Raw genomic sequence first — 27,570 nt, forward strand, 5'->3', positions numbered from 1 at the left:
ATATCAACGTTTCAAGCTATTGGGAAGGGGAATAACTGAGTTAAGGGAGTATGTCAAAACCTTTACGTCACTTCTCGTAGAGGGCGCTGTAAAGCAAAATGTCAGCGCACTTCTATTCACGTGTAGAATCTAGTTAATGTGCTTATTGATACATTTAGAATATAACAATGAAAAGAAACACGTAATTATGAACTTGGATTTATTGTCATCAATTAAAATAAAAATGACATGTTTGTATCGTCCTTGGGAAGGCAGCTGTCACTGGCCGTGAACTGTTGCATAAGCCTGTGGGCCAATTTAGTCGGCGAGGCGAGGCTCTTAACTGTCACGGAGCCACGGTCATAGTGTCAGAAACTGTGCTAACGGGACGGACTCAGAAATACCCATCTGTGCAGACACATTCACGGCGATCGCATGCGCCACACACAACATACCACGCAATATGAACTCTATAAGAATACTTGGAGGGATAACTTTGCGGCAATCATCTTTGTGGAAGGTTGTCGTACAGTACCGGACAGTGAAAACTTCCCCTATATGGCGTCAGAAGGTCCCAAAAGTACCAAACAGTTCAAAAACTGCCGTCCCCAAGATTTCAGATGTAAAGCGACTTATTGGCTTGGCCAAACCTGAAAGATTGAAATTAGCAGGTGAGTGTCATGTCATACTATGACTAAGCATAAATGGAGTGAGTGAGTAGTATTTTGGGGTACATTTAGTAACGCATGGCTGTGTGACAAGCGACCACTTAAACAATTAGGCCACCCACCACCCATATTACATTAAATATCCAAGTAAAGGGATAGATGTTTTTCAGAGAGTTATGAGGTATGGAATTAGGAAATTATTATTAGTATTGGAGTGATTTGCAGAGAACTAGATGTAGTGATTGGATCATTGATGCCTAATTGTTACAGATAAAATGTTACTGAAATTGGAAATATTCCGGAATGCCAACGACCCGTGAAGATCCGGGGAAGTACAGGACTTTATGCTTGTCGTAAAAAGCGACTAACGGGATCGGAGGGTCAGACTCGGTGTCTTGGTTGATGCATGTCATCAAATCCCAATTGCGTAGATCGATGCTTGTGATGTCAATCACTGGATTGTCTGGTCCAGGCTTGATTATTTACAGACTGCTGTCATATAGCTGGAATATTGCTGAGTGCGGCATTAAACAACAAACAAACAAACAAACAAACATGAATGCCCACAGGATCTAAAAATTAATCTTGGTTAAAGGACTTGATGATAGTTTGTTTGTATCTGAGAGTTAAAAAACATGTTGGCCCTTTCCACTCATTTCAGAGCAACTTTTTTATTTGATCCTGCTGAAAGTCCAACATGTTAGAAAGAAAAAAAATGTTTGTTTTCAGACTGTCATATCTGATAATTATCATACCAACATTTCAAAGTTTTCCATGAAATTAAAGTTTGACATTTTCAGTCGGCGAAAAAGGGCCTTCATCCTTTGTACATGAAAACTCATATGCATCATGTATGTTCTGCTAATTAGAAATTAAGCAAGCCATGGCAGTCGTGAAGTGCTGTTATATCAAAATGCTCAAGGACAAGGCGTTCAGTAATGAGTTTTAGAAGGATGTTACACAGACATTTCAAGAAAAATAATGAAGGCCCTCTAGGAAACTTCACTGGAATCGATTTGTTTGCATAACATTATCAATAAGCAACGACAACAGTGGATGGTGTCATCATGGTCATGTTGTGTGCAGTGCTTGGACTGAGACATGATAATAGTAATCTGACTTTAAAAGTCCAGTTTCCACCCTTGCCAAACTAGGCTGGAATTTCGTGGCTCAATCGTAGTGCCACCAATGGCTATTAAGGGTTATGTTCCTTCTATGTCCTTCCTATTGACCAATCGGATTCCATCTCTCCTATCACTTGCATTTGCTTCAAACAATTTGGCAGTGCCCACGAGATGATCTGATCGATAATCAAGACCTGTATTATAATAAAATGTAGCTCCGGAATTCCAGTCTAGTTCAGCAAGGGTGGAAACTGGACTTTTATAGTCAGTTAATGCCCTTTCCTTAAAAAGATGTTATTATATAGGAACTAGTAACATTGTGTACCCTGTGTGGATTTGGGGGCAGAGTTGACCCACAGTACCCCATGCTGGTTGTGCATGGGGATCGGTTGGCCACAGTGTTGAGCAGCACCGATTTAAGGAACTTCATTTAACTTGCACCAAGTGCATGGTGACATAAAAAGCTAGTTGCATCAGACAAAACCAGCTTGCATCCTGGTTCCATCAATTTATTTGTTGAAACATAGATACCTAAACTTGTCTAAATATGTAAAATCTCTGATCTCTGATGATTGTGTCAAGTGTCATGAATTACTCGACACACAGGGGTTAGTGACGTAGTAAGGTAAGCTTGGAGGCAGTGAGTTTGTTCACAGAGTTTTGTGTGGAGAAAATAGGGTTAGTCAGACAAAACATCTTTGTTTTGACATGCACTTAGTGCATGTAGACATAAATATTAGGTTACATTTTTCAAAAATAGGTTGCCCTGGTGCATGTTTTGTATGGCCGAATGGAGCCCTGTGCAATGCTGTAGGGATCGTTGCCTGATCCCAAACCTGTAACGGCTGCAATAGTGCAAGCAGCTGTATACAACAACATTCATTCACTCCTAACAATGTTACAACAATGGCTGTCTGCTGTCAGTGCCAGGGTGTTTTGTTCCACTGCTAGGGAGATAACTGGGATATCAGCTGGTAATAGCAGGGGATGAAAGGAAGATATATATATCATTATTGATCTGGAATACAGATGGCTCAGTTGGACATTTAATTATTGCTGGTACACAAATGATGAAGTGAGCTGATAAACAAGTAATGAAAAGATACATGACATGCTGAACTTGAAAGGTTTTCATTTCAAATAATGAAATTTATCATAACATAAATTTCCATTGTTTTCCCAGGCTTTTCAGTTTGCAGGGTTTAAATAAATGTGTTAATTTCATGCCAACATATTCTATTGGTATTTAAATTTGTGATTAGTCTGTAATGGCAATTAGCCAACTGGTTGTGTATAATTTATTGTCACTTCTGTAGTAGATTGCCTGGTAGCATTTTCAGGAATTGCAGAGTGAAGTAAGTCCCCAGTGTTTCATACAGTAAACTATGTTTATAACGAACACGCTTATAACGAACTGACGGATATAAGAAAGTTATGTTTTGGTCCCGGCCATTTGCTATATATATAAACTGTATGTATGCTTATAACGAACTATGGCTGTTCTAACAAACTCAAATTAGTGGTCCCTTTGAGAACGTTACTACTGTAGTTTACTGTACTTGAAATGCAATCTGCCTCACCAATAAATGGCTCAAGAATTCCCTCTAATTTCATGCTTTGGCTACCATGGTTACCACCAAGGCTGAAACTATATCACGTCTTTTGTTTATCTTTAATTTGATAAATATTTCATTTTTGTGTTTTCTAGGGAAATAACAATTTTGGTGTCAATTTTTAGGTTCAAATGATAGTATAGCATTTTGTCCAGCATAACTCATAAACCGGTCGATATTTCTTGATGAAAGTTTGTAAGCACTTCAGAGAGCATATCTCATACAACCCTGATGGCATTCTGGGTAAGAATAGGTTCCCAGCATCCTATGCATGTCTTGAGAGGCAACTAATTGGATTGAGCGGTCAGGCTTGGTTGATTGTGTGATGGCCAGGGACATAGCTCATAATGTGGTGTTAACATCTAGGACTTTATCTTACTGCTTTCTTTCAAACATCCGTGACTCTATATACTCAGAAGGTGTTTGAAAATAAAAAATGCATGAAATTTCTCCATATGCATGATGTAGAAGGAGGAGGGTTGGTGGTTTTGATCATTAAGAAGGCATACAATTTCTATATATATATGAACTTGTGGAGGGGATGGGTGTGTTTGATCATTAAGAAGGCATACAATTTCTATATATACATGAACTTGTGGAGGGAGTGAGTGTGTTTGATCATTAAGAAGGCATACAATTTCTATATATACATGAACTTGTGGAGGGAGTGAGTGTGTTTGATCATTAAGAAGGCATACAATTTCTATATATACATGAACTTGTGGAGGGGGTGGGCGTGTTTGATCATTAAGAAGGCATACAATTTCTATATATATATGAACTTGTGGAGGGGATGGGTGTGTTTGATCATTAAGAAGGCATACAATTTCTATATATACATGAACTTGTGGAGGGAGTGAGTGAGTTTGATCATTAAGAAGGCATACAATTTCTATATATACATGAACTTGTGGAGGGGTGGGCGTGTTTGATCATTAAGAAGGCATACAATTTCTATATATATATACATGAACTTGTGGAGGGAGTGAGTGTGTTTGATCATTAAGAAGGCATGCAATTTCTATATATACATGAACTTGTGGAGGGGTGGGTGTGTTTGACCATTAAGAAGGCATACAATTTCTATATATACATGAACTTGTGGAGGGGATGGGTGTGTTTGATCATTAAGAAGGCATGCAATTTCTATATATACATGATCTTATGGAGGGGATGGGTGTGTTTGATCATTAAGAATGCATACCATTTCTATATATACATGATCTTATGGAGGGGTGGGTGTGTTTGATCATTAAGAAGGCATACCATTTCTTTATATATACATGAACTTATGGAGGGAGTTGGTGTGTTTGATCATTAAGAAGGCATACAATTTCTATATATATATGAACTTGTGGAGGGGGTGGGTGTGTTTGATCATTAAGAAGGCATACAATTTCTATATATACATGAACGTATGGAGGGGGTTGGTGTGTTTGATCATTAAGAAGGCATACCATTTCTATATATATATATATACATGAACTTGTGGACGGAGTGGGCGTGTTTGATCATAAGAAGGCATACCATTTCTATATATATATACATGAACTTGTGGAGGGGGTGGGTGTGTTTGATCATTAAGAAGGCATACAATTTCTATATATACATGAACTTTTGGAGGGGTGGGTGTGTTTGATCATTAAGAAGGCATACCATTTCTATATATATATATATACATGAACTTGTGGACGGAGTGGGCGTGTTTGATCATTAAGAAGGCATACAATTTCTATGTATAGATGAACTTGTGGAGGGGGTGGGTGTGTTTGATCATTAAGAAGGCATACAATTTCTATATATACATGAACTTGTGGACGGAGTGGGCGTGTTTGATCATTAAGAAGGCATACAATTTCTATATATACATGAACTTGTGGAGGGGGTGGGTGTGTTTGATCATTAAGAAGGCATACAATTTCTATATATATATGAACTTGTGGAGGGAGTGGGTGTGTTTGATCATTAAGAAGGCATACAATTTCTATATATATATGAACTTATGGAGGGAGTGGGTGTGTTTGATCATTAAGAAGGCATACAATTTCTATATATATACATGAACTTGTGGAGGGAGTGGGTGTGTTTGATCATTAAGAAGGCATACCATTTCTATATATATACATGAACTTGTGGAGGGTGTGGGTGTGTTTGATCATTAAGAAGGCATACCATTTCTATATATATATGAACTTGTGGAGGGGGTGGGTGTGTTTGATCATTAAGAAGGCATACAATTTCTATATATATACATGAACTTATGGAGGGAGTTGGTGTGTTTGATCATTAAGAAGGCATACAATTTATATATATATATGAACTTGTGGAGGGGTGGGTGTGTTTGATCATTAAGAAGGCATACAATTTCTATATATACATGAACTTGTGGAGGGGGTGGGTGTGTTTGATCATTAAGAAGGCATACAATTTCTTTATATATACATGAACTTATGGAGGGAGTGGGTGTGTTTGATCATTAAGAAGGCATACCATTTCTATATATAAACATGAACTTGTGGAGGGGGTGGGTGTGTTTGATCATAAAGAAGGCATACAATTTCTATATATATATGAACTTGTGGAGGGGGTGGGTGTGTTTGATCATTAAGAAGGCATACAATTTCTATATATATATGAACTTATGGAGGGAGTGGGTGTGTTTGATCATAAAGAAGGCATGCAATTTCTATATATATATATGAACTTATGGAGGGAGTGGGTGTGTTTGATCATTAAGAAGGCATACAATTTCTTTATATATATACATGAACTTGTGGAGGGGTGGGTGTGTTTGATCATTAAGAAGGCATACCATTTCTATATATATACATGAACTTGTGGAGGGGGTGGGTGTGTTTGATCATTAAGAAGGCATACCATTTCTATATATATATGAACTTGTGGAGGGGGTGGGTGTGTTTGATCATTAAGAAGGCATACAATTTCTATATATATACATGAACTTATGGAGGGAGTTGGTGTGTTTGATCATTAAGAAGGCATACCATTTCTATATATAAACATGAACTTGTGGAGGGGGTGGGTGTGTTTGATCATAAAGAAGGCATACAATTTCTATATATATATGAACTTGTGGAGGGGGTGGGTGTGTTTGATCATTAAGAAGGCATACAATTTCTATATATACATGAACTTGTGGAGGGGGTGGGTGTGTTTGATCATTAAGAAGGCATGCAATTTCTATATATACATGAACGTATGGAGGGGGTGGGTGTGTTTGATCATTAAGAAGGCATACAATTTCTATATATACATGAACTTGTGGAGGGAGTGGGTGTGTTTGATCATTAAGAAGGCATACAATTTCTATAGATATATGAACTTGTGGAGGGGGTGGGTGTGTTTGATCATTAAGAAGGCATACAATTTCTATATATATATGAACTTATGGAGGGAGTGGGTGTGTTTGATCATTAAGAAGGCATACCATTTCTTTATATATACATGAACTTATGGAGGGAGTGGGTGTGTTTGATCATTAAGAAGGCATACCATTTCTTTATATATACATGAACTTATGGAGGGAGTGGGTGTGTTTGATCATTAAGAAGGCATACAATTTCTATATATATATGAACTTATGGAGGGGGTGGGTGTGTTTGATCATTAAGAAGGCATACAATTTCTATATATATACATGAACTTGTGGAGGGAGTGGGTGTGTTTGATCATTAAGAAGGCATGCAATTTCTCCATATACATGATCTAGAAGGAGGCGGTGTTTGACCATTAAAAAGACATCAAATTTCGTTGATTTAATCAGAACTTCAGATTCCTGTGCTTAAACAAAGAGTCTAAAAAATACAAATAATGAAGCAACTGATTGATTTGAGGGAGGGAGGGTTAAAAAAAAACCCTATGCCTCAAGCCACTGTTTCACTGAATTCTTTTACATAAACCTCGCTTTGTAGGACAAAAATGGTGTGCACTTTTCTTGCAGACGGTGTGTGTTGAAATATCAAGAGTACAGGGAACTATTTCATGTACATTAGAGTGTTAAAAAAATATACTTTATTATTTTTATCTATTAAAAAATATGATAATTGAGCACCTGTTTATGTTGGAAAAAATTATTGAGCTCCTAAATATGTTATTTTTTTAATGTCAAACCAAACCCAACCCACCCCCCCCCCTACCCCCAACCCCCCGGAAAATCAAATGGTTTCTCCCTTCATGAAAGTATGAACCTGGCAACACAAGGGCATACTCTGTGTACCCTGTTCACTAACATATGACAGCATGCATCCATAGTTACTAGGATGGTTTTGGCCGTGTATTTAACCTCCAACCTTCACGCACAGTGACACAAGTCATGTGGCAGTACATTATTTATGAGATATGCTGGTTTGTTTAAATTTCTGAACAAATACAGCTCCAGTTATATATGTCTGGATGCATAGGTTACACCCAAGTTGTGCACCTGCCCAAGGCGTGCAATGGGCAATAGTCGTGAATGAAAAGTAGTTCTCCAAATATTTCACAATATGGGCTACCTGCTTGCTCATTTCACACAAAGTACAGGTAATTGTTCTGCTCAACGCACGCATTTGAAATTGGTATTGTTTTACTTGTTTTGTTTTTAATAAAGTAAACTCTAATTATTAAGTAAATAAACTGTAATAAATAACAAACAAACAAATATCTTAAGAAACTTTATTTTTTAAATAAAAACACATATCAAGCAGTGTTATCTGCATATAAAGAGTCTCTGAATCACATCACCGCTTAGTTCAGTCACAGTTTGCACAGGTGTTGTGGCTATAGCATGCACTCAACCCTGATTTCAAACAGAAGCACCTGTTTATCAAGCGGTTGCCTCTGCATTGGCACCTGCGGTAACCCTGTCTGCCACAAACACTCTGTGCTCTCACACTTTTACACATTAAAGTCTACATTTGGTCAGACATATTATTTTTGAGCCGTATTTTATTTGTGTTTTATAGTAGTTCAGAAACCATATAAATAGTAATTTATGATTTAATGTTGATGCATCTGTGTTTGAAAACAATTCAGTGAACAGATCTTTGTAAAATAACTTGGTGAATAGATCCTTATGAAATAAGTGTGTCCTTTAGACTTCTGTGAATAAGATTTTAAAACTCATACACATCCATTGCACCCACTGGGCAAACAGCCTGCCCAATGCACGAAGTGTGCAGTTGCACAGATTGGGTGTAACATGTACATCACCTATTTATCCCCCGCCCAACAAAGTTGATGGGGGATATAGAAACGGGCTCTGTTTCGTTTCGTTTCGTTTCCGGAGCAAAGCTCAGAAACCGTTCAATATTTTTACATGAAACTTTGCAGGTCTGTCAAGTACATGCTGAACTGGTGCCTTTGGCTATTTAGAAATGTTATAAATTTTTATTTTTTACGTTTCCATGGCAACAAGATGGACTTAGGTTCTGTGAGGGTAGGGTTCGTTTCCGGAGCATAACTCATAAACCGTTCAATATTTTTTCTTGAAACTTTACAGGTTTGTCAGGTACATGCTGAACTGGTGCCTTTTGCTATTTAGAAATTTTAGAAATGTTTATTTTTTTACGTTTCCATGGCAGCAAGTTGGACTTAGGTTCCAAACTCTTTTTTTTTTTACAATTTCCATAACAAGTTCCACCTCGGTTAAAAAAGGTTAGAGTTTGTTTAGATTTAATTATGGCATAAATTCTGCAACAGGGGCGGGGATATAGCCACGTTAGTGGCAAACTCTTGTTATTATACGTGACATCTTTAGAGTAGGCCACAGTTGACAACTATTGTTATGTCAGAGCTTGTTACAAGTTGAAGATATTGTGTTGTTGATAAGCTTCCATGTTCACTGTATTGGGTGGGTGCCAGGACCAAGTTATCTGGCAGAACTTCTGTTTGAATTTTCAATCAGACTGCGTGCTTCACAAGCTTATACTGTGCATAAGCCTCAGATTTCTACTCAAATGGATATGCAACACTTAAGCCTGTCAGTAATTAACTCTGCCTCACAAGGGGGCACTGTAATCCAGTTGAAAAGTCAATATTCTTAGCATATATTCTTATGATATAAACTTACTGCTAATGATATTGATTCTACCATGAATTTGGAATTACTCAATTCTGAATGGTCAATCAGAGACTATTAAATCACAATAAACCCCCGCTGATTGAAACAGCTGGTTTGACGGCTGCATCACCGCAGAAGCTAATAATCATGGAATAGTACTTTTTTCAGTCATTGTCAGTAGGCATATTTAAGTAATTATATGTACAAATAACGATTCCAAATTCAATTTTGCACAGTTAAATCTCCAGGTAACATAGCTCTACATTGAAAACACAGTATGTTTATCTCCTAATTCTCATGTCTGCTGTGACCACCTACATGGTCTAGTGGTAGAGTGTCCGCCCGGAGAGCGGAAGGTCTGGGGTTCGATCCCCAGCCGCGTCATACCAAAGGACGTTAAAAGATGGTACTTGTTGTTACCCTGTCTGGCGCTCGGCATTAAGGGGCTAAAACAAGGACTGGTCGGCTCGGAGTCAGTATACTGTGTCTGAGTGGGGTATTTATGTTAAACTGCGGCATAGTATGTCAGTGTGCTAGCACTATAAATCGGCATCAGTCCGGACTAGTACAAGCAGCCACACACACACACATGTACACGTGCATGCAGGTCGCTATATAAGTGCAATAATCTTGGACGTGATGTTAAACCCCATTTCACCTCACCTCACCATGTCTGCTGTTTTCAGATGATTTCAATAAGTTTGAGCTTGCTGTTTTTTCTATTGGTAAAATGTGGTGTGTTTTTTTCTGATTGAAAAAAGCAAAAGGTGACTGAAAGTCAAGTGCGCTCATGTTGTCTGAATGTCATTAAGTTTTACATTTTCAAAATTCCTCTGGCAACAAGGCTTATGAAATTGAAACTTTGTATGAATGGTAGCTCTGGCTTGTATAAACAGTATTCACAGAATTCCTGTCGATTTGAAAACATTTCGGCCATATTGAAAGTATAATTTTTGCCCATTACCCCAGCAATTTCTGCATGTATCATTATAAAATTGTATATGCAGCAAATAAACGGCATGCAGAATGAGATAACGTATATTTATGCAGTATGCAGAATGAGATAATATATATTTATGTGGTATGCAGAATGAGATTACATATATTTACGTGGTATGCAGAATGAGATTACGAATTCCCCTATGGGCATGAACACAAAAAAGACTTGTTTGTTTCTGGTTTGATTCAGGTTGTATAAAGGACAATCCACCTGCTTGTGGACTCAGACAAGCAATATACGAATATAAGCATGGTACATCACACTTGGAATGCTGGGAAGAGCAAACACGTCCATAAAATAACAACTTTGCTGTAGTCAATGATGTTGTGTTTGTTTGTGGGTGTGTAGAAGTACTCCTAGTACAGGTAGTGCTGTTTGGATCACAATGTCCACAACACAACCACCAAGCTGTATTAATCCACTGGAAGGTGCTTCACAGATCATCTGTATTCACATTCTCAGGAGACATGTGAAGATCTGGGGTAGAATAGGTCTTCAGCAACCCATGCTTGTCATATGAGGCGACTAACGGGTGCTCAGGCTCACTGACTTGGTTGATGCATGTTATCGTATCCCACGTGGATCTATGCTCATGATATCAATATTGATATCAATTATTTACAGACTGCCATCATATGGCTGGAATATTGCTAAGTGCGGCGTTTAACAAAAAATAAACAAAACAAAACATTCTCATGAACACTGTGTACCTCACATAGCCTTATGGACATTCTTGGAATACCCGTGCAGCAAGCACTTGTTGACATGGTGATTATGTGTGAGTAATCAGGAGAATCAGCTCATTACGGAAAGATTTCTTCGATTTAATATTACGAGTGCTATGTGATTTCTCTCTAATTTTGCTACCCGTGAAGATCCAGGGTAGAATAGGTCATTCAACAACCCATGCTTGCCGTAAAAAGCAACTGCTTGTCATAAGAGGCAACTAATGGGATGGGTTGGTCAGGCTCGCTGACTTGGTTGATGCATGTCATTGTATCCCAATTGCATGGATTGATGCTCATGGTGTCAATCACTGGAATGTCTAGCCCAGACACTATTATTTACAGACCTGGCTAATGGATATGTCTGTCTACAGGGGCACTAGGGCTGCTGGTGGTGTCGAGTGGAGTGACCATGGCGGTGCCGTTCTGTATCGGGAAGGTGATCGACATCATCTACACTGCATCGCAGGAGGGGAAGATGGAGGAGAAACTCAACTCACTTTGCCAGATACTACTTGTGGTGTTTCTCCTCGGAGGAGTCGCAAACTTCGGACGGGTGTATCTGATGACAGTCGCAGGTCAAAACATTGTGAAGAGACTTCGAGAAAAATTATTTAATTCGGTTATGAAGCAAGAAATTGGATTCTTTGACAAAACTAAAACAGGAGAGTTGATAAATCGTTTGTCAGCCGATGCGTCACTTGTGGGACAGTCAGTGACAAACAACATATCAGATGGACTGAGGTCGATAGCGCAGGCTGTAGGCGGGGTGGGGATGATGGTGAGTTGTGGGGTGGGGGATGGTGAGTTGTGGGGTGGGGGATGGTGAGTTTGGGATGGGTGGGTGGGTGATGGTTAATTGGAGGGGGGTGATGGTGCATTTGAGGGGGATGATTGTGAGTTGGGGATGATGGTAAGTTGGAGGGGTGTTAGTGAGTTGGAAGGGGATGATGGTGAGTGGTGGTGTGGGTGAGTGAGTGGAAGGTTGTCTACATATTGTGAATTATTTGAATGAGGTAGTGGAAGGTGGCATATGACAAGTGACGGACAAATGAATAATGGAGTTTGAGATAGAAGGCTTCATTGGAATTCTTGAACCTTGATTTATCTGATGTGAACTATGGAAGGTGCTGGGGTTCTTGAGGTTTTCTGCAGTGCCCTGTTAATGTTAAAAATTCAAGATTTCAGTCATATCATTTAACTGCTGTATGATATCAAACCTTTCTGAGACCCAGGATCACTATAATTTCAAACCTGGCTATGATATTGTCCTACCTTCAGGGTCCTAATAATCATTGACTGCTTTGTTGCCATCGTCTACAGGTGTATGTCTCCGCCAAGCTTACAGCCATCTCCCTGGGCATTGTGCCGCCTGTAGCCCTTGTGTCTATCATATATGGCCGCTATGTGCGGAACATCACCAAGCAAGTACAGACCTCCCTCGCTGATGCTACTCAGGTAGAGTGCTACTTTCCTAATAACATTTAATGTAGTCTAACAATATAGAGCTACTACCTGTGGACAAAAATAATTTTCAGGCAGCACATTTTTGGTGCCAGTCATATATTGAACATACAATTGTAGCTGTAATCTTTCTCATCCATTAAAATCCTTGGTGATGAGGGGAGACAACGTAAGGTTTTCAGCTGCGATAATTCTCATCCAATCACATCCCTGGTGATGAGGGGAGATAACTTAAGGTTTTCAGCTGCGATAGTTCTCATCCAATCACATCCTTGGTGATGAGGGGAGACAACTTAAGGTTTTCAGCTGCGATAGTTCTCATCCAATGACATCCCTGGTGATGAGGGGAGACAACTTAAAGTTTTCAGCAGTGATATTTCTCCTCCAATCACATCCCTGGTGATGAGGGGAGTCAACTCTATATACTGGTAGTGGCATGTAGAGAGTTTAGTCCTAGATACTGGGTTTCATTGTCATGTGTTTAATCCTTCAGAAACTACAATAGTATTTTAACTGCAGCTGGCTGAGGAGAAGGTGGGCAATATCCGCACAGTGCGAGCCTTCGCGCAAGAGGAGAAGGAATGTGCAGCATATGACCAGAAGATCAGCCATGTCCTGAAGCTCTCGTACAAGGAGGCACTGGCTCGCGGAATCTTCTGGGGATTTGTAAGTACTGGTGATGCATCATTTGTTCAATAAAGATGAGGACTAGGTGGTACAAAGTATAAACCTGTCACAAACCTTTCCTCCTATACTGTTATGTCAGGTAATGTCATTTGCATTCAGTCTAAACCAGGGATCTGGAAACTTGTTTTTGACAATCGGACATTTGTGTTTTTGTAATGCCCACCTCATATTTGAGAGTGTGTATGAATAAAATATTAAAAGAATAACATCAGAAGGCACTTTCATAACATATACCCTATTTTCTTCAGTACAGTGCACACATTTTTCCATAAAAACACACCACAATGAGTTTTGATGTTTTTTCCCCAACAGAAACTAAAGACATTACTGTGAGCATGTAACACCGGAAATACCATGGCAACAAATCCATTCTGAATTACGCAATTTAATCCTGTAATTACACTATCTTGTTATAAAAAGTGTTTTTTGTATATATGGACTTTGTAATCTATTTCAAATTTATTCAAGATTTCATTCAACATGTTCAATATTGTTTACATTAATTTCGGCGATATCGTGTGTGAAGTGACCGTTATTTACAGCAGCCACAGTCAGATTACTAAACCCGACACCTTGAAATAAACTTTAGTTGACAAAGAATGTATACATATATCATAAATGCTGACTTTCACTCATTAAAAGTCTTATTTATTGTAGTTTGACAATTATCAACATTATGTTTTTGCAAGTTCATGGGAAGTCTCAACGGTGATGGGTCAAATAGTTCCATACATGAAATATATCCGGCTACAGCTATCAGGGTCCCGTTCCACAGTACTACTCTTAGGGTTATTATCATTTTAAATATACATGGTAAAAGCTGCGATTAAAATAACAAGATATTGGAATATATAATTTCTGATGAAATAAGAGTTTAAAATACAAATCTTCCATCGTTGCTTCAAAATTCTATCAAGTTATACTATTGTGTATTTTCTTACCGAACCACCAGTTGATTGGTAGAAAATGTGGGTACATGTGATTGCTATTTTATGCTTAGTTTACGAGAAAATATACACAGTAATCTTTATTTCTGCATATAAAACAATGCCTAGCAGAACAGGAAATACAATTTAAATGGTGAAGCATCATGTCTACTGATATTTTCTCCCAAATTCACATTTTTATTGACTAATTTAAATTTGATATCACCTGAATTCCCTGAAGCCAAGGAATACGATGTATTTTTTTACCGCGCATAATATTATGTTGACCGATAGTGCTTGGTCATAATGGCAAGTCATGTATACACTAATCAACAAAAAAAACACATGTCATTCTGGCTGCACCTTTATTTTATATTGTTTGTTGTGAAATCCGTTTTGAGGTTGTAATGTCCGGCAAGTACTTTTTCGAAAATATATGGCTTATTTTAAAATATCTATACTAGACCAGTTTCCGAATCGCTGGTCTAAGGCATGAGTTATCTCCCTTGTTTCTGTCTAAAACTGGGATGTCAGGTAATGTTGTCAGTCTAAAGCATGAGTTATCTCCCCCCGTTTCTGTCTAAAACTGGGATGTCAGGTAATGTTGTCAGTCTAAAGCATGAGTTATCTCCCCCTGTTTCTGTCGCAGACTGGGATGTCAGGTAATGTCATCGTGCTGGCAGTCTAAAGCATGAGTTATCTCCCCCTGTTTCTGTCACAGACAGGGATGTCAGGTAATGTCATCCTGCTGTCAGTCTAAAGCATGAGTTATCTTCCCCTGTTTCTGTCACAGACAGGGATGTCAGGTAATGTCCTCGTCTGTCAGTCTAAAGCATGAGTTATCTCCCCCTGTTTCTGTCACAGACGGGGATGTCATGTAATGTCATCGTGCTGTCAGTCTAAAGCATGAGTTATCTCCCCCCTGTTTCTGTCACAGACGGGGATGTCATGTAATGTCATCGTCTGTCAGTCTAAAGCATTAGTTATCTCCCCCTGTTTCTGTCACTGACGGGGATGTCATGTAATGTCATCGTGCTGTCAGTCTAAAGCATGAGTTATCTCCCCCTGTTTCTGTCACAGACGGGGATGTCATGTAATGTCATCGTCTGTCAGTCTAAAGCATTAGTTATCTCCCCCTGTTTCTGTCACAGACGGGGATGTCAGGTAATGTCATCGTCTGTCAGTCTAAAGCATGAGTTATCTCCCCCTGTTTCTGTCACAGACGGGGATGTCATGTAATGTCATCGTCTGTCAGTCTAAAGCATGAGTTATCTCCCCCTGTTTCTGTCACAGACGGGGATGTCATGTAATGTCATCGTCTGTCAGTCTAAGGCATGAGTTATCTCCCCCTGTTTCTGTCACAGACGGGGATGTCATGTAATGTCATCGTCTGTCAGTCTAAAGCATGAGTTATCTCCCCCTGTTTCTGTCACAGACGGGGATGTCAGGTAATGTCATCGTGCTGTCAGTCTTCTACTACGGGGGACTGATGATGACCGAGTCACAGATGACTGTAGGGGAGCTGTCGGCCTTCCTCCTGTATGCAGCCTACGTGGGAGTGTCCATGGGAGGTGAGCTTGCGGAACTTGTACAGGCTGGAATAAATAGGCCTGTTTCCTGAACATACGATTAAGTACATGACAATTCAAAAATGATATATGGTCTCGATTCATTAATACATGTGTTTACATATGGTTATCGATTGTAAGTACATCTATCTGCAGTTGGTTTATGAATCTGTGTTATTATTTTGTTGTTTTTTATTTATACATGTGAATTATGGTTTATGTTCCAGGGTTGACGACTTTCTACACAGAGTTGATGCGTGGCCTGGGGGCAAGTTCCCGGCTCTGGCAGCTGGTGGACAGAGAGCCCAGGATTCCTGTGGCAGGTATGAACTCACTCACCTCTCCCTCCTTCCTCCCTCCCTCGCTCACTCACTCTTTACTCCCACTTTACCTCCTCCCCTCCCACCCTCAAACCCCACCGCCCCTTACCCCCTCCCTCAATCACTCACTCCCCATTCCCTACATACCTCCTGCTTTCTTCCCTCCATCACACCCCACTCCTTCCTTCCTCCCTTCTCTCTCTCTCCCTCATCCCTCCCCTTCCTTCCCCTTCTCACTCCTTCCCTTTCCACTCCCTCCTTCCATCCCTCACTCACTCACTCCACTGAGGACCTATTCTAAGCCGGAATCCCAACAGGGTTACAATAAGAATCAGTTTGTAAGTGGATGAGTTTCGTATGATAAGAGAGGAAGTGTATGAAGTAGTGTGAATTTTAACAAGTTATTTTCAATCTATGTTTCAGCTGGTCTGTCACCATCCATGTCACCCCAGGGCAACATTAACTTCAACAATATCAATTTCCATTATCCATCCCGTCCTGAGACAACCATCTTCTCCGACCTGAGCCTGAATGTCCCGTCTGGGTCTGTGACAGCTGTAGTTGGTCCTAGTGGGTCGGGGAAGTCCACACTCGGTTCTCTGCTCCTCCGCATGTACGATCCCACGCAAGGTAAGTACACTCCCCACTTGTACGATCCCACACAAGGTAAGTACACTCCCCACTTGTACGATCCCACACAAGGTAAGTACACTCCCCACTTGTACGATCCAACACAAAGTAGGTACACTCCCCGCATGTACGATCCCACGCAAAGTAGGTACACTCCCCGCATGTACGATCCCACGCAAAGTAGGTACACTCCCCACTTGTACGATCCCACGCAAGGTAAGTACGCTCCCCGCTTGTACGATCCCACGCAAGGTAAGTACACTCCCCACTTGTACGATCCCACGCAAGGTAAGTACTCTCCCCTCTTGTACGATCCCACGCAAGGTAAGTACTCTCCCCTCTTGTACGATCCCACGCAAGGTAAGTACATCCCTCACTTGTACGATCCCACACAAGGTAAGTACACTTCCCGCATGTACGATCCCACGCAAGGTAAGTACTCTCCCCTCTTGTACGATCCCACGCAAGGTAAGTACATCCCCCACTTGTACGATCCCACACAAGGTAAGTACACTTCCCGCATGTACGATCCCACGCAAGGTAAGTACTCTCCCCTCTTGTACGATCCCACGCAAGGTAAGTACTCTCCCCTCTTGTACGATCCCACGCAAGGTAAGTACATCCCTCACTTGTACGATCCCACGCAAGGTAAGTACACTGCTTGTACGATCCTACGCAAGGTAGGTACACTCCCGGCTTGTACAATCCCACACAAGGTAAGTACACTTCCCGCTTGTACGATCCCACGCAAGGTAAGTACACTCCCTGATTGTATGATCCAATGCAAGGCAAGTACACACATACACATGTAGGATCCAAGGCAAGATAGGTATATGCAGGTACTCTACCACACAAGGTAAACACAAGCATACACATGATCCCACACAGGGTAAGTTCACTCCTACGCTTGTACAATCCCACGCAAAGTAAGTACACTCCACACCACTCCTACATATATAACATACCATCCAAGTTATACACACTCAATTCCACTTCCTCACATACTGTTTGTATTAATTTGTAGAATCAATATAATTTCAAATATGTGACAGAGAATCTCATTACAATATGTGAAGGGGCTGTTTCTTTTACATTTCATTTGTGTAAGACGATCTTAACTCTCATACCTTAGCAAAGACTTTCGACAATGGAAGGTGATCATAAATCCAATACTTGAAGATTGACTTACAAATATCGTAGCACTAAGATAATCATAACTGCCATACTTTAACATAGACTTACGACAATGGCAGCACTAAGACGGTTGTAACTGCAATACTTTAACATAGACCTACGGCAATTGTAGTTCCTCAGTTGGTGGTAAAGTAGAACACTGCTGATGACGTGTGACTGTTTGTGTAGGAAGCGTCCAGCTGGACGGCCAAGATATCCGAGAGTTGAACCCCACCTGGCTCAGGAATCAGATCGGAACTGTCAGCCAGGTAAGAGACGTGCTACCTGTTTATCTGCCATGTAGCATCACTTGTGTTTTGTTGTGTTGGTACTTTCTCTTTTCAGTCACCTGTCCATCAGATTGATGTGCATGCTAGACTTCCACATTATTTAAGAAATAAACGACGAGACTGAGTTGTTTATTGTACAAATTCTTATATGAGATACCAACATTTTGTATTGTGTCTTTAAGGATGTTAATAAAATGTACAAGCCTTAAGAAAATTTACCTGTATTTAATATGACGATTACAATCCGACCTTGGCAATGTGGGACAAGTTTATGAAGGTTATGTTTAGTATTTCCTGGATATTCTCCAATTTTATCGATTATCTGTACCTTTTCTCCTATATACTGATTGTCATGTCTCTCCCACATTTTGATGCGATCGTTTGGCCATACGTTAATCAGCATTGCCCAGCTTCATCTAAGGGGAACAACTCACTAGACACTTCCCTCTCAAAAATAATGTTGTCCAATTTACGACGTCAGCAATTTGCGTGTGCATGTTCAAATCATTGTTCTTTGCAATCTATCGCGTAGCTATCTTATATTGCACTATAATGCTTTCGAGCTGTTAGTAACAGCTTCTAAAGCTGTTGAAATTTATTGTTTATTCTGTAGTCCTTGAAGTTGAAACACTGTTACTGTTACATCACAGGTTATCCTCTCAGAAATCACTGAATCAAGTGTATTGAAAATTTGCATCCAGTCTTTGACAAGATTTGAAATATTAAGGGGTTTTTTAAGTCTAAAATATATGCCATCTTGTGCTGTGATTCCCAGGAGCCTGTGTTGTTTTCCTGCTCCATCGCTGAAAACATCGGCTACAGTGCCAGCAACCCCACCGCTGTGACGGACGACCAGATTATTACGGCAGCCAAACAAGCAAACGCTTACAACTTTATCCAGTCATTCCCAGAGGGCTTCCAGACTCTTGTCGGGGAGAGAGGACATATGTTGTCAGGTACGTCCGCACACACACCGTGTGTATCAGGTCAAGCGTGACACTGCACTGGTGGAAGTACCTGGTAGTCAGCTGTAACAAATGTTAAATTTGGGCCATGGGAGCCGTGCCAATTTACACAAACTACCAGTTGTCGGACTTTCATTTTGTGGAAGCCTTGATGGCTGAGTGGGTTAGATGACTGACTTTGTGAGCTGGTAATTAGGTGCCTCACTCTGGAAGTGTGGGTTTGAATCCCGAACGGGACTCAAGTATAGTAGGGTAGTAGACTGATCAAGTATCACTAGGATGAAAGCTGCGGTGACAGACGATACTGAAACAGTATTGTGTCCTCTTTCCGACCCACACTCACAACAGGCCACCTTCAAGTAACCAGGGAAATAGTGTCACTCAGCGGTCACAGCTTCACACGGGTGGCCCAGTGGCCGAAGTTGATGGGTCTCACGGGAAGAGTTATGCCCCTTAGTTGTGGTTTCATGTTGCAGATTTGCCAGGTTCTAATCCTGTCTGTCTGTCTGCCTCTCTGTCTGTCTGTCTGTCTGCCTGTCTGTCTGTCTCTCTGTCTGTCTGTCTGTCTGTCTGCCTGCCTGCCTGTCTGCCTCTGTCTGTCTGTCTGCCTGTCTGTCTGTCTCTCTGTCTGTCTGTCTGCCTGCCTGCCTCTGACTGTCTGTCTGTCTGTCTGTCTGTCTGCCTGCCTGCCTGCCTGTCTGCCTCTGTCTGTCTGTCTCTCTGTCGGTCTGTCTGTCTGTTCATGGGTTCCATGTCTGTTGTACAGGTCTGTGACACACCAGGCTACCCTTTCCAAAGTGAGCTGTCATAACAAAGCGTCAATACTATTCATAATTCACTCTGCCCTTTACTGACTCTGGTCTTGTTACATCCCGGCCCCCCTGATTAATGGGGATTGGGTGGGTACAATGTCTAACCTAGTTGATGTGTCTCACTGTAGCCAGATAGCCTGGATTGTAATTGGCTGAACCCTAGAAAAGGGGATTAGTACCAATTCATCGTCTGACAGAACCCTCGCAATCTTTGAGTAGTATCAAAGAGTGCGCTTTAGTGTGGAATCAGTGACAGTCTACATTTCAACAGTTCAACATTTCTTTTGGTCTTTGCCTTCAGGTGGTCAGAGGCAGAGAGTTGCTATAGCCAGGGCGATCTTGAAGGTAATAAATATATTTTGTCAAACAGTTATATATACTACTCATAAAAGTTAAAGAGTACTTGATTTTTTCACATGACTATGCAGTTAATCTGTCATATGAAAAAGTCAAATGTGCTTTGATTTCTTTTGAGTAGTATATATATTAATGTCTGAATTAAAAGATCACCGTTGTTGCATCTGATTCATTTGAATATTTGGCCTAACCATTACTTCATGGACTGGGACCCCGTGGGGACCCAGGTAGGAATAGGTCAAGTCTACTGCTTGTCATGAAGAGGCCGCTATATCGGATTGGGTGGTCAGACTCGGTGACTGGGTTGATGGACGACATGGGATGTTGCTCACACTATCAACCACTTCATGGTAAGATACTGTACAGGATAATATAATATAGCTGCAATACTGCTGACGGTGGTGTACGACATTTATGTTGTGTACAAGGAAATATATGATCAGCCCGGTACCCGGTAATTATGTTTCCCCATGCTTTCAGGATCCCAAGATTCTGCTCCTGGATGAGGCGACGAGGTTAGTATGTCAACAATTTACATGCAAGTTTTCTCCCCGCCCCCTGACTTGGTTGATGCCTGTCATCGTATCCCAATTGCATGGATTGATGATCATAATATCAATCACTGGATTGTCTGGTCCAGACTCGATTTTTTACAGACCACATAATCTAGCTAGACTATTGCTGAGTGCGGCGTTAAACAACATACTAGTGTATTACTAGTGTAACGTGAGTGTATTACCAGTGTAACGTGAGTGTATTACTAGTGTAATGTGAGTGTATTACCAGTGTAACGTGAGTGTATTACCAGTGTAACGTGAGTGTATTACTAGTGTAACGTGAGTGTATTACCAGTGTAACGTGAGTGTATTACTAGTGTAACGTGAGTGTATTACTAGTGTAACGTGAGTGTATTACCAGTATAACTAAGTGTATAACCAGTGTAACGTGAGTGTATTACCAGTGTAACATGAGTGTATTACCAGTGTAACGTGAGTGTATTACTAGTGTAACGTGAGTGTATTACCAGTGTAACGTGAGTGTATTTCTAGTGTAACGTGAGTGTATTACTAGTGTAACGTGAGTGTATTACTAGTGTAACATGAGTGTATTACCAGTGTAACGTGAGTGTATTACCAGTGTAACGTGAGTGTATTACTAGTGTAACGTGAGTGTATTACCAGTGTAACGTGAGTGTATTACTAGTGTAACGTGAGTGTATTACTAGTGTAACATGAGTGTATTACCAGTGTAACGTGAGTGTATTACTAGTGTAACGTGAGTGTATTACCAGTGTAACGTGAGTGTATTACCAGTGTAACGTGAGTGTATTACTAGTGTAACGTGAGTGTATTACTAGTGTAACGTGAGTGTATTACCAGTGTAACATGAGTGTATTACTAGTGTAACGTGAGTGTATTACCAGTGTAACGTGAGTGTATTACCAGTGTAACGTGAGTGTATTACTAGTGTAACGTGAGTGTATTACCAGTGTAACGTGAGTGTATTACCAGTGTAACGTGAGTGTATTACTAGTGTAACGTGAGTGTAATACCAATGTAACGTGAGTGTATTACCAGTGTAACGTGAGTGTATTACCAGTGTAACGTGAGTGTATTACTAGTGTAACGTGAGTGTATTACCAGTGTAACGTGAGTGTATTACTAGTGTAACGTGAGTGTATTACCAGTATAACGTGAGTGTATTACTAGTGTAACGTGAGTGTATTACCAGTGTAACGTGAGTGTATTATCAGTGTAACGTGAGTGTATTACTAGTGTAACGTGAGTGTATTACCAGTGTAACGTGAGTGTATTACTAGTGTAACGTGAGTGTATTACCAGTGTAACGTGAGTGTATTACTAGTGTAACGTGAGTGTATTACTAGTGTAATGTGAGTGTATTACTAGTGTAATGTGAGTGTATTACCAGTGTAACGTGAGTGTATTACCAGTGTAACGTGAGTGTATTACTAGTGTAACGTGAGTGTATTACCAGTGTAACGTGAGTGTATTACCAGTGTAACGTGAGTGTATTACCAGTGTAACTGTTACTGTGTTCCTTTATTTGCAGTGCCCTGGATGCAGAGAGCGAGTATCTTGTTCAGGAAGCCTTGGACAGGCTGATGGTAGGCCGGACAGTTATCACAATAGCCCACAGACTCTCTACAATCAAAACAGCCAATCAGATAGCTGTGATAAACGACGGCTGTATCGTGGAGGCTGGGAGCTACGATGAACTCATGTTGTTGACAGATGGGATGTTCCGGAGACTGGTCGAACGACAAACTATAACACGATGAGAAGCGGCATAATTCACAGACACAAAGTTCTATATCAAAATGTATCAGTGACAGTGATACATAAATACCTCAGTCACCTGGGTTACGCAACTATGGCGTGGGGTGGGGCATGATCAAGGGGAGGTAATCCATGTTCATTATTCAGGATATATCAATATGGTCTCTGATGAGAACAAAGAATTCAGTTTTCGAAAATATACTGTCAGAAAAATAGCTGGTTTATCACCTAATAGTAGCTGGGATGTAAGCGATGTATCACCTCGTAGTAGCTGGGATGTAAGTGATGTATCACCTCATAGTAGCTGGGATGTAAGTGATGTATCACCTCATAGTAGCAGGGATGTAAGTGATGTATCACCTCATAGTAGCTGGGATGTAAGTGATGTATCACCTCATAGTAGCTGGGATGTAAGTGATGTATCACCTCATAGTAGCAGGGATGTAAGTGATGTATCACCTCATAGTAGCTGGGATGTAAGTGATGTATCACCTCATAGTAGCAGGGATGTAAGTGATGTATCACCTCATAGTAGCTGGGATGTAAGTGATGTATCACCTCATAGTAGCTGGGATGTAAGTGATGTATCACCTCATAGTTGCAGGGATGTAAGTGATGTATCACCTCATAGTAGCAGGGATGTAAGTGATGTATCACCTCATAGTAGCTGGGATGTAAGCGATGTATCACCTCATAGTAGCTGGGATGTAAACAATGTATCACCTCATAGTAGCTGGGATGTAAGCGATGTATCACCTCATAGTAGCAGGGATGTAAGTGATGTATCACCTCATAGTAGCTGGGATGTAAGTGATGTATCACCTCATAGTAGCTTGGATGTAAGCGATGTATCACCTCATAGTAGCAGGGATGTAAGCGATGTATCACCTCATAGTAGCTGGGATGTAAGTGATGTATTGCCTCATAGTAGCTGGGATGAAAGTGATGTATCGCCTCATAGTAGCTGGGATGTAAGTGATGTATCACCTCATAGTAGCTTGGATGTAAGTGATGTATCACCTCATAGTTGCAGGGATGTAAGTGATGTATCGCCTCATAGTAGCTGGGATGTAAGTGATGTATCACCTCATAGTAGCTGGGATGTAAGTGATGTATCACCTCATAGTTGCAGGGATGTAAGTGATGTATCACCTCATAGTAGCTGGGATGTAAGTGATGTATCACCTCATAGTTGCTGGGATGTAAGTGATGTATCACCTCATAGTAGCTGGGATGTAAGCGATGTATCACCTCGTAGTAGCTTGGATGTAAGCGATGTATCACCTCATAGTAGCTGGGATGTAAGTGATGTATCACCTCATAGTTGCTGGGATGTAAGTGATGTATCACCTCATAGTAGCTGGGATGTAAGCGATGTATCACCTCGTAGTAGCTTGGATGTAAGCGATGTATCACCTCGTAGTAGCTTGGATGTAAGCGATGTATCACCTCATAGTAGCAGGGATGTAAGTGATGTATCACCTCATAGTAGCTGGGATGTAAGTGATGTATCACCTCATAGTTGCTGGGATGTAAGTGATGTATCACCTCATAGTAGCTGGGATGTAAGTGATGTATCACCTCATAGTAGCTGGGATGTAAGTGATGTATCACCTCATAGTAGCTTGGATGTAAGTGATGTATCACCTCATAGTAGCTGGGATGAAAGTGATGTATCGCCTCATAGTAGCTGGGATGTAAGTGATGTATCACCTCATAGTAGCTTGGATGTAAGTGATGTATCACCTCATAGTTGCAGGGATGTAAGTGATGTATCGCCTCATAGTAGCTGGGATGTAAGTGATGTATCACCTCATAGTAGCTGGGATGTAAGTGATGTATCACCTCATAGTTGCAGGGATGTAAGTGATGTATCACCTCATAGTAGCTGGGATGTAAGTGATGTATCACCTCATAGTAGCAGGGATGTAAGTGATGTATCACCTCATAGTTGCTGGGATGTAAGTGATGTATCACCTCATAGTTGCTGGGATGTAAGTGATGTATCACCTCATAGTAGCTGGGATGTAAGTGATGTATCACCTCATAGTAGCAGGGATGAAAGTGATGTATCACCTCATAGTAGCAGGGATGAAAGTGATGTATCACCTCATAGTAGCAGGGATGAAAGTGATGTATCACCTCATAGTAGCAGGGATGTAAGTGATGTATCACCTCATAGTAGCTGGGATGAAAGTGATGTATCGCCTCATAGTAGCTTGGATGTAAGCGATGTATCACCTCATAGTAGCAGGGATGTAAGTGATGTATCACCTCATAGTAGCTGGGATGTAAGTGATGTATCACCTCATAGTAGCTGGGATGTAAGTGATGTATCACCTCATAGTTGCTGGGATGTAAGTGATGTATCACCTCATAGTAGCTGGGATGTAAGTGATGTATCACCTCATAGTAGCTGGGATGTAAGTGATGTATCACCTCATAGTAGCTGGGATGTAAGTGATGTATCACCTCATAGTAGCTGGGATGTAAGTGATGTATCACCTCATAGTAGCAGGGATGTAAGTGATGTATCACCTCATAGTAGCAGGGATGTAAGTGATGTATCACCTCATAGTAGCAGGGATGTAAGTGATGTATCACCTCATAGTAGCTGGGATGTAAGTGATGTATCACCTCATAGTAGCTGGGATGAAAGTGATGTATCACCTCATAGTTGCTGGGATGTAAGTGATGTATCACCTCGTAGTAGCTGGGATGTAAGCGATGTATCACCTCATAGTAGCTGGGATGTAAGTGATGTATCACCTCATAGTAGCTGGGATGTAAGTGATGTATCACCTCATAGTTGCTGGGATGTAAGTGATGTATCGCCTCATAGTAGCTGGGATGTAAGTGATGTATCACCTCATAGTAGCTGGGATGTAAGTGATGTATCACCTCATAGTTGCAGGGATGTAAGTGATGTATCACCTCATAGTAGCTGGGATGTAAGTGATGTATCACCTCATAGTAGCTGGGATGTAAGTGATGTATCACCTCATAGTAGCAGGGATGTAAGTGATGTATCACCTCATAGTAGCTGGGATGTTTATCACCTCATAGTAGCTAAGATATAAGTGGTTTATCACCTCATAGTAGCTGGGATGTTTATCACCTCATAGTAGCTGGGATGTTTATCACCTCATAGTAGCTAGGATATAAGTGGTTTTTACCACCTCATAGTAGCTGGGATGTGTATCACCTCATAGTAGCTGGGATGTTTATCACCTCATAGTAGCTGGGATGTTTATCACCTCATAGTAGCTGGGATGTTTATCACCTCATAGTAGCTGGGATGTACCTGTAAGTGGTCAGCTGATGAAGTTGTGCATCATTTAAACATACTGGAATAAGTTTTTGTAGGTACTAAGATCATTATGCAAGTTTTGATAAAGTGTTTCATATTGAAGGTGCTGTGTATGAGGAGCTGTAGATGATTCTGCTAGTTACCTGATACCATTATGTTGTGATGGTCTCATTGAATGAGGAAGACCGTAATACTGGCTGGGAGTCACACAGTTAGGTTATTCTTGTTAACAGAAAAGGAAATATGATTGGTAGGTCAAAGTTAACATTTTTCTTTGTTAGAAATGTGTTTGTAGGAGATCTGTTTCATTCCGATATATTATTAGAAATAGCAGATGACTGGTTAAGAAATGTTTTATTTATTTTGTTAGTATTTCGTACAACTAGTCACAGAATTGTTACAAGAGTGTGTCCTGTTTTGTTTTATTGTGTATGGTCTATTTTTATCACTTCTTTTTTCATTAGTTGAACAGTGTTTCTAATCTATATGTTTCATGGTGGAGTGTATATAATCCAGATTGTTGCTATATAATATATACATATATCCAATATCAGCTCTGTGAGTAGTGTGGAGTGAAGCATGGAGGTGGTTATATCAAATATTCCATGAAACTGTCGGGGACTTACTGCTTGTTATTGTTCAGAACTGTTCCTGTATTTAAGGAGGAGTCGAGGTTAGACCCAGCAACCTATGTATGTGATCAGAAGCAACTTAAATGGATTGGCTGTTCAGACTTGGTGATAACGATTCATCATTCCCCAACAGAGTGGGATGTTTACCATGACATCAAGCACTGGATTGTCTGGTCAAATTGATGTCCAAGTTGCTGTGATATATCTGGAATATTGCAGACTGCATCTTCCCGGAATCAAGTGTGTCCACTAGCCTATATCAAAGCCTAGTTTTTACCCTTACCTCTTTTCTAGGCTCGAAACTGGCCCCACTTTGCGTAGATCACGAGTTGTGCCCCTTGTAATGAAAACGCGATATTCGATCAGATCACTGTTCTCATCTCGTATAGCTTTAGAAAGGTGGTGACTACCATAGGTGATGACACAGTCGCGATTTCATCACTGACACAAAAACATAGGCAATCGTTGGGGGTTTAAAAGATGAAAAAGATATATTCGTGTCAACAAAGACAGGCAGCGGTAAATCACTTTTATACGAAAGTTGTGGATGTTGATTTTGTGAAACGTTCTCTGATTGGACTATTGATATGTGCGATAGTCCAATTATATTTAGCACAGGAAAGTGGGCTTGGTGTGGCAAGGGTGGAAACAAGACTTAGATAAAAAGGCTAGTGGACGCTCTCACCTTGGAAAGATGTGCAGACTGGCATAAAGTAACATTCACTCGCTAAATCTCCTTATCATGAAAACCCATGTGCTTGTGTCATGCAGTTTCACATATATTCCAAGGGTAGCCTAAAGGTTAATGCACCAGCTAGAGACAGATTTGACCCTGAATGGGTACAGCATATGTTTGTTTGTGTGTCTGCCCTGATTATTGCAAACACTTGGCTGTGAACCATGCCCACTCTACGTACATCGGAAACTATGGAGGCAAACATCTACTTACAATAGTGAGCGGTGCGGTAG

The 27,570-nt window shown here is 40.6% G+C and overlaps 1 protein-coding gene across 2 annotated transcripts; it reads left to right on the forward strand.

Moving 5' to 3' along the window:
• Positions 1-87: 87 nt before the first annotated feature.
• Positions 88-22,678, forward strand: LOC124140683 (ATP-binding cassette sub-family B member 10, mitochondrial-like). 2 transcript variants are annotated; one of them, XM_048384850.1, is made up of 12 exons: positions 88-650; positions 11,545-11,951; positions 12,494-12,628; positions 13,154-13,300; positions 15,683-15,818; positions 16,043-16,138; positions 16,559-16,765; positions 18,128-18,207; positions 19,004-19,184; positions 20,307-20,350; positions 20,843-20,877; positions 22,433-22,678. In XM_048384850.1, exons 1-12 carry the CDS (start codon positions 443-445, stop codon positions 22,659-22,661), a joined length of 1,905 nt encoding a protein of 634 aa, XP_048240807.1. In that variant the 5' UTR covers positions 88-442; the 3' UTR covers positions 22,662-22,678. The 2 variants fall into 2 exon arrangements, with proteins under 2 accessions (XP_048240807.1, XP_048240806.1); XM_048384849.1 differs by lacking the exons at positions 18,128-18,207; positions 19,004-19,184; positions 20,307-20,350; positions 20,843-20,877; positions 22,433-22,678 and having other exon boundaries at positions 16,559-17,628.
• Positions 22,679-27,570: the final 4,892 nt, after the last annotated feature.

Source organism: Haliotis rufescens, unplaced genomic scaffold (assembly GCF_023055435.1).
Source record: "Haliotis rufescens isolate VD_foot unplaced genomic scaffold, xgHalRufe1.0.p SCAF_51, whole genome shotgun sequence".
Taxonomy (NCBI): domain Eukaryota; kingdom Metazoa; phylum Mollusca; class Gastropoda; order Lepetellida; family Haliotidae; genus Haliotis; species Haliotis rufescens.

Excerpts from the sequence above, each read along its gene's own strand:
- LOC124140683 (XM_048384849.1), top strand. The coding sequence starts at position 443 with ATGAACTCTATAAGAATACTTGGAGGGATAACTTTGCGGCAATCATCT. Across the intron at positions 13,301-15,682 it reads GCGGAATCTTCTGGGGATTT|ACGGGGATGTCAGGTAATGT; the intron begins GTAAGTACTGGT and ends TTTCTGTCACAG. Across the intron at positions 16,139-16,558 it reads GCCCAGGATTCCTGTGGCAG|CTGGTCTGTCACCATCCATG; the intron begins GTATGAACTCAC and ends TCTATGTTTCAG.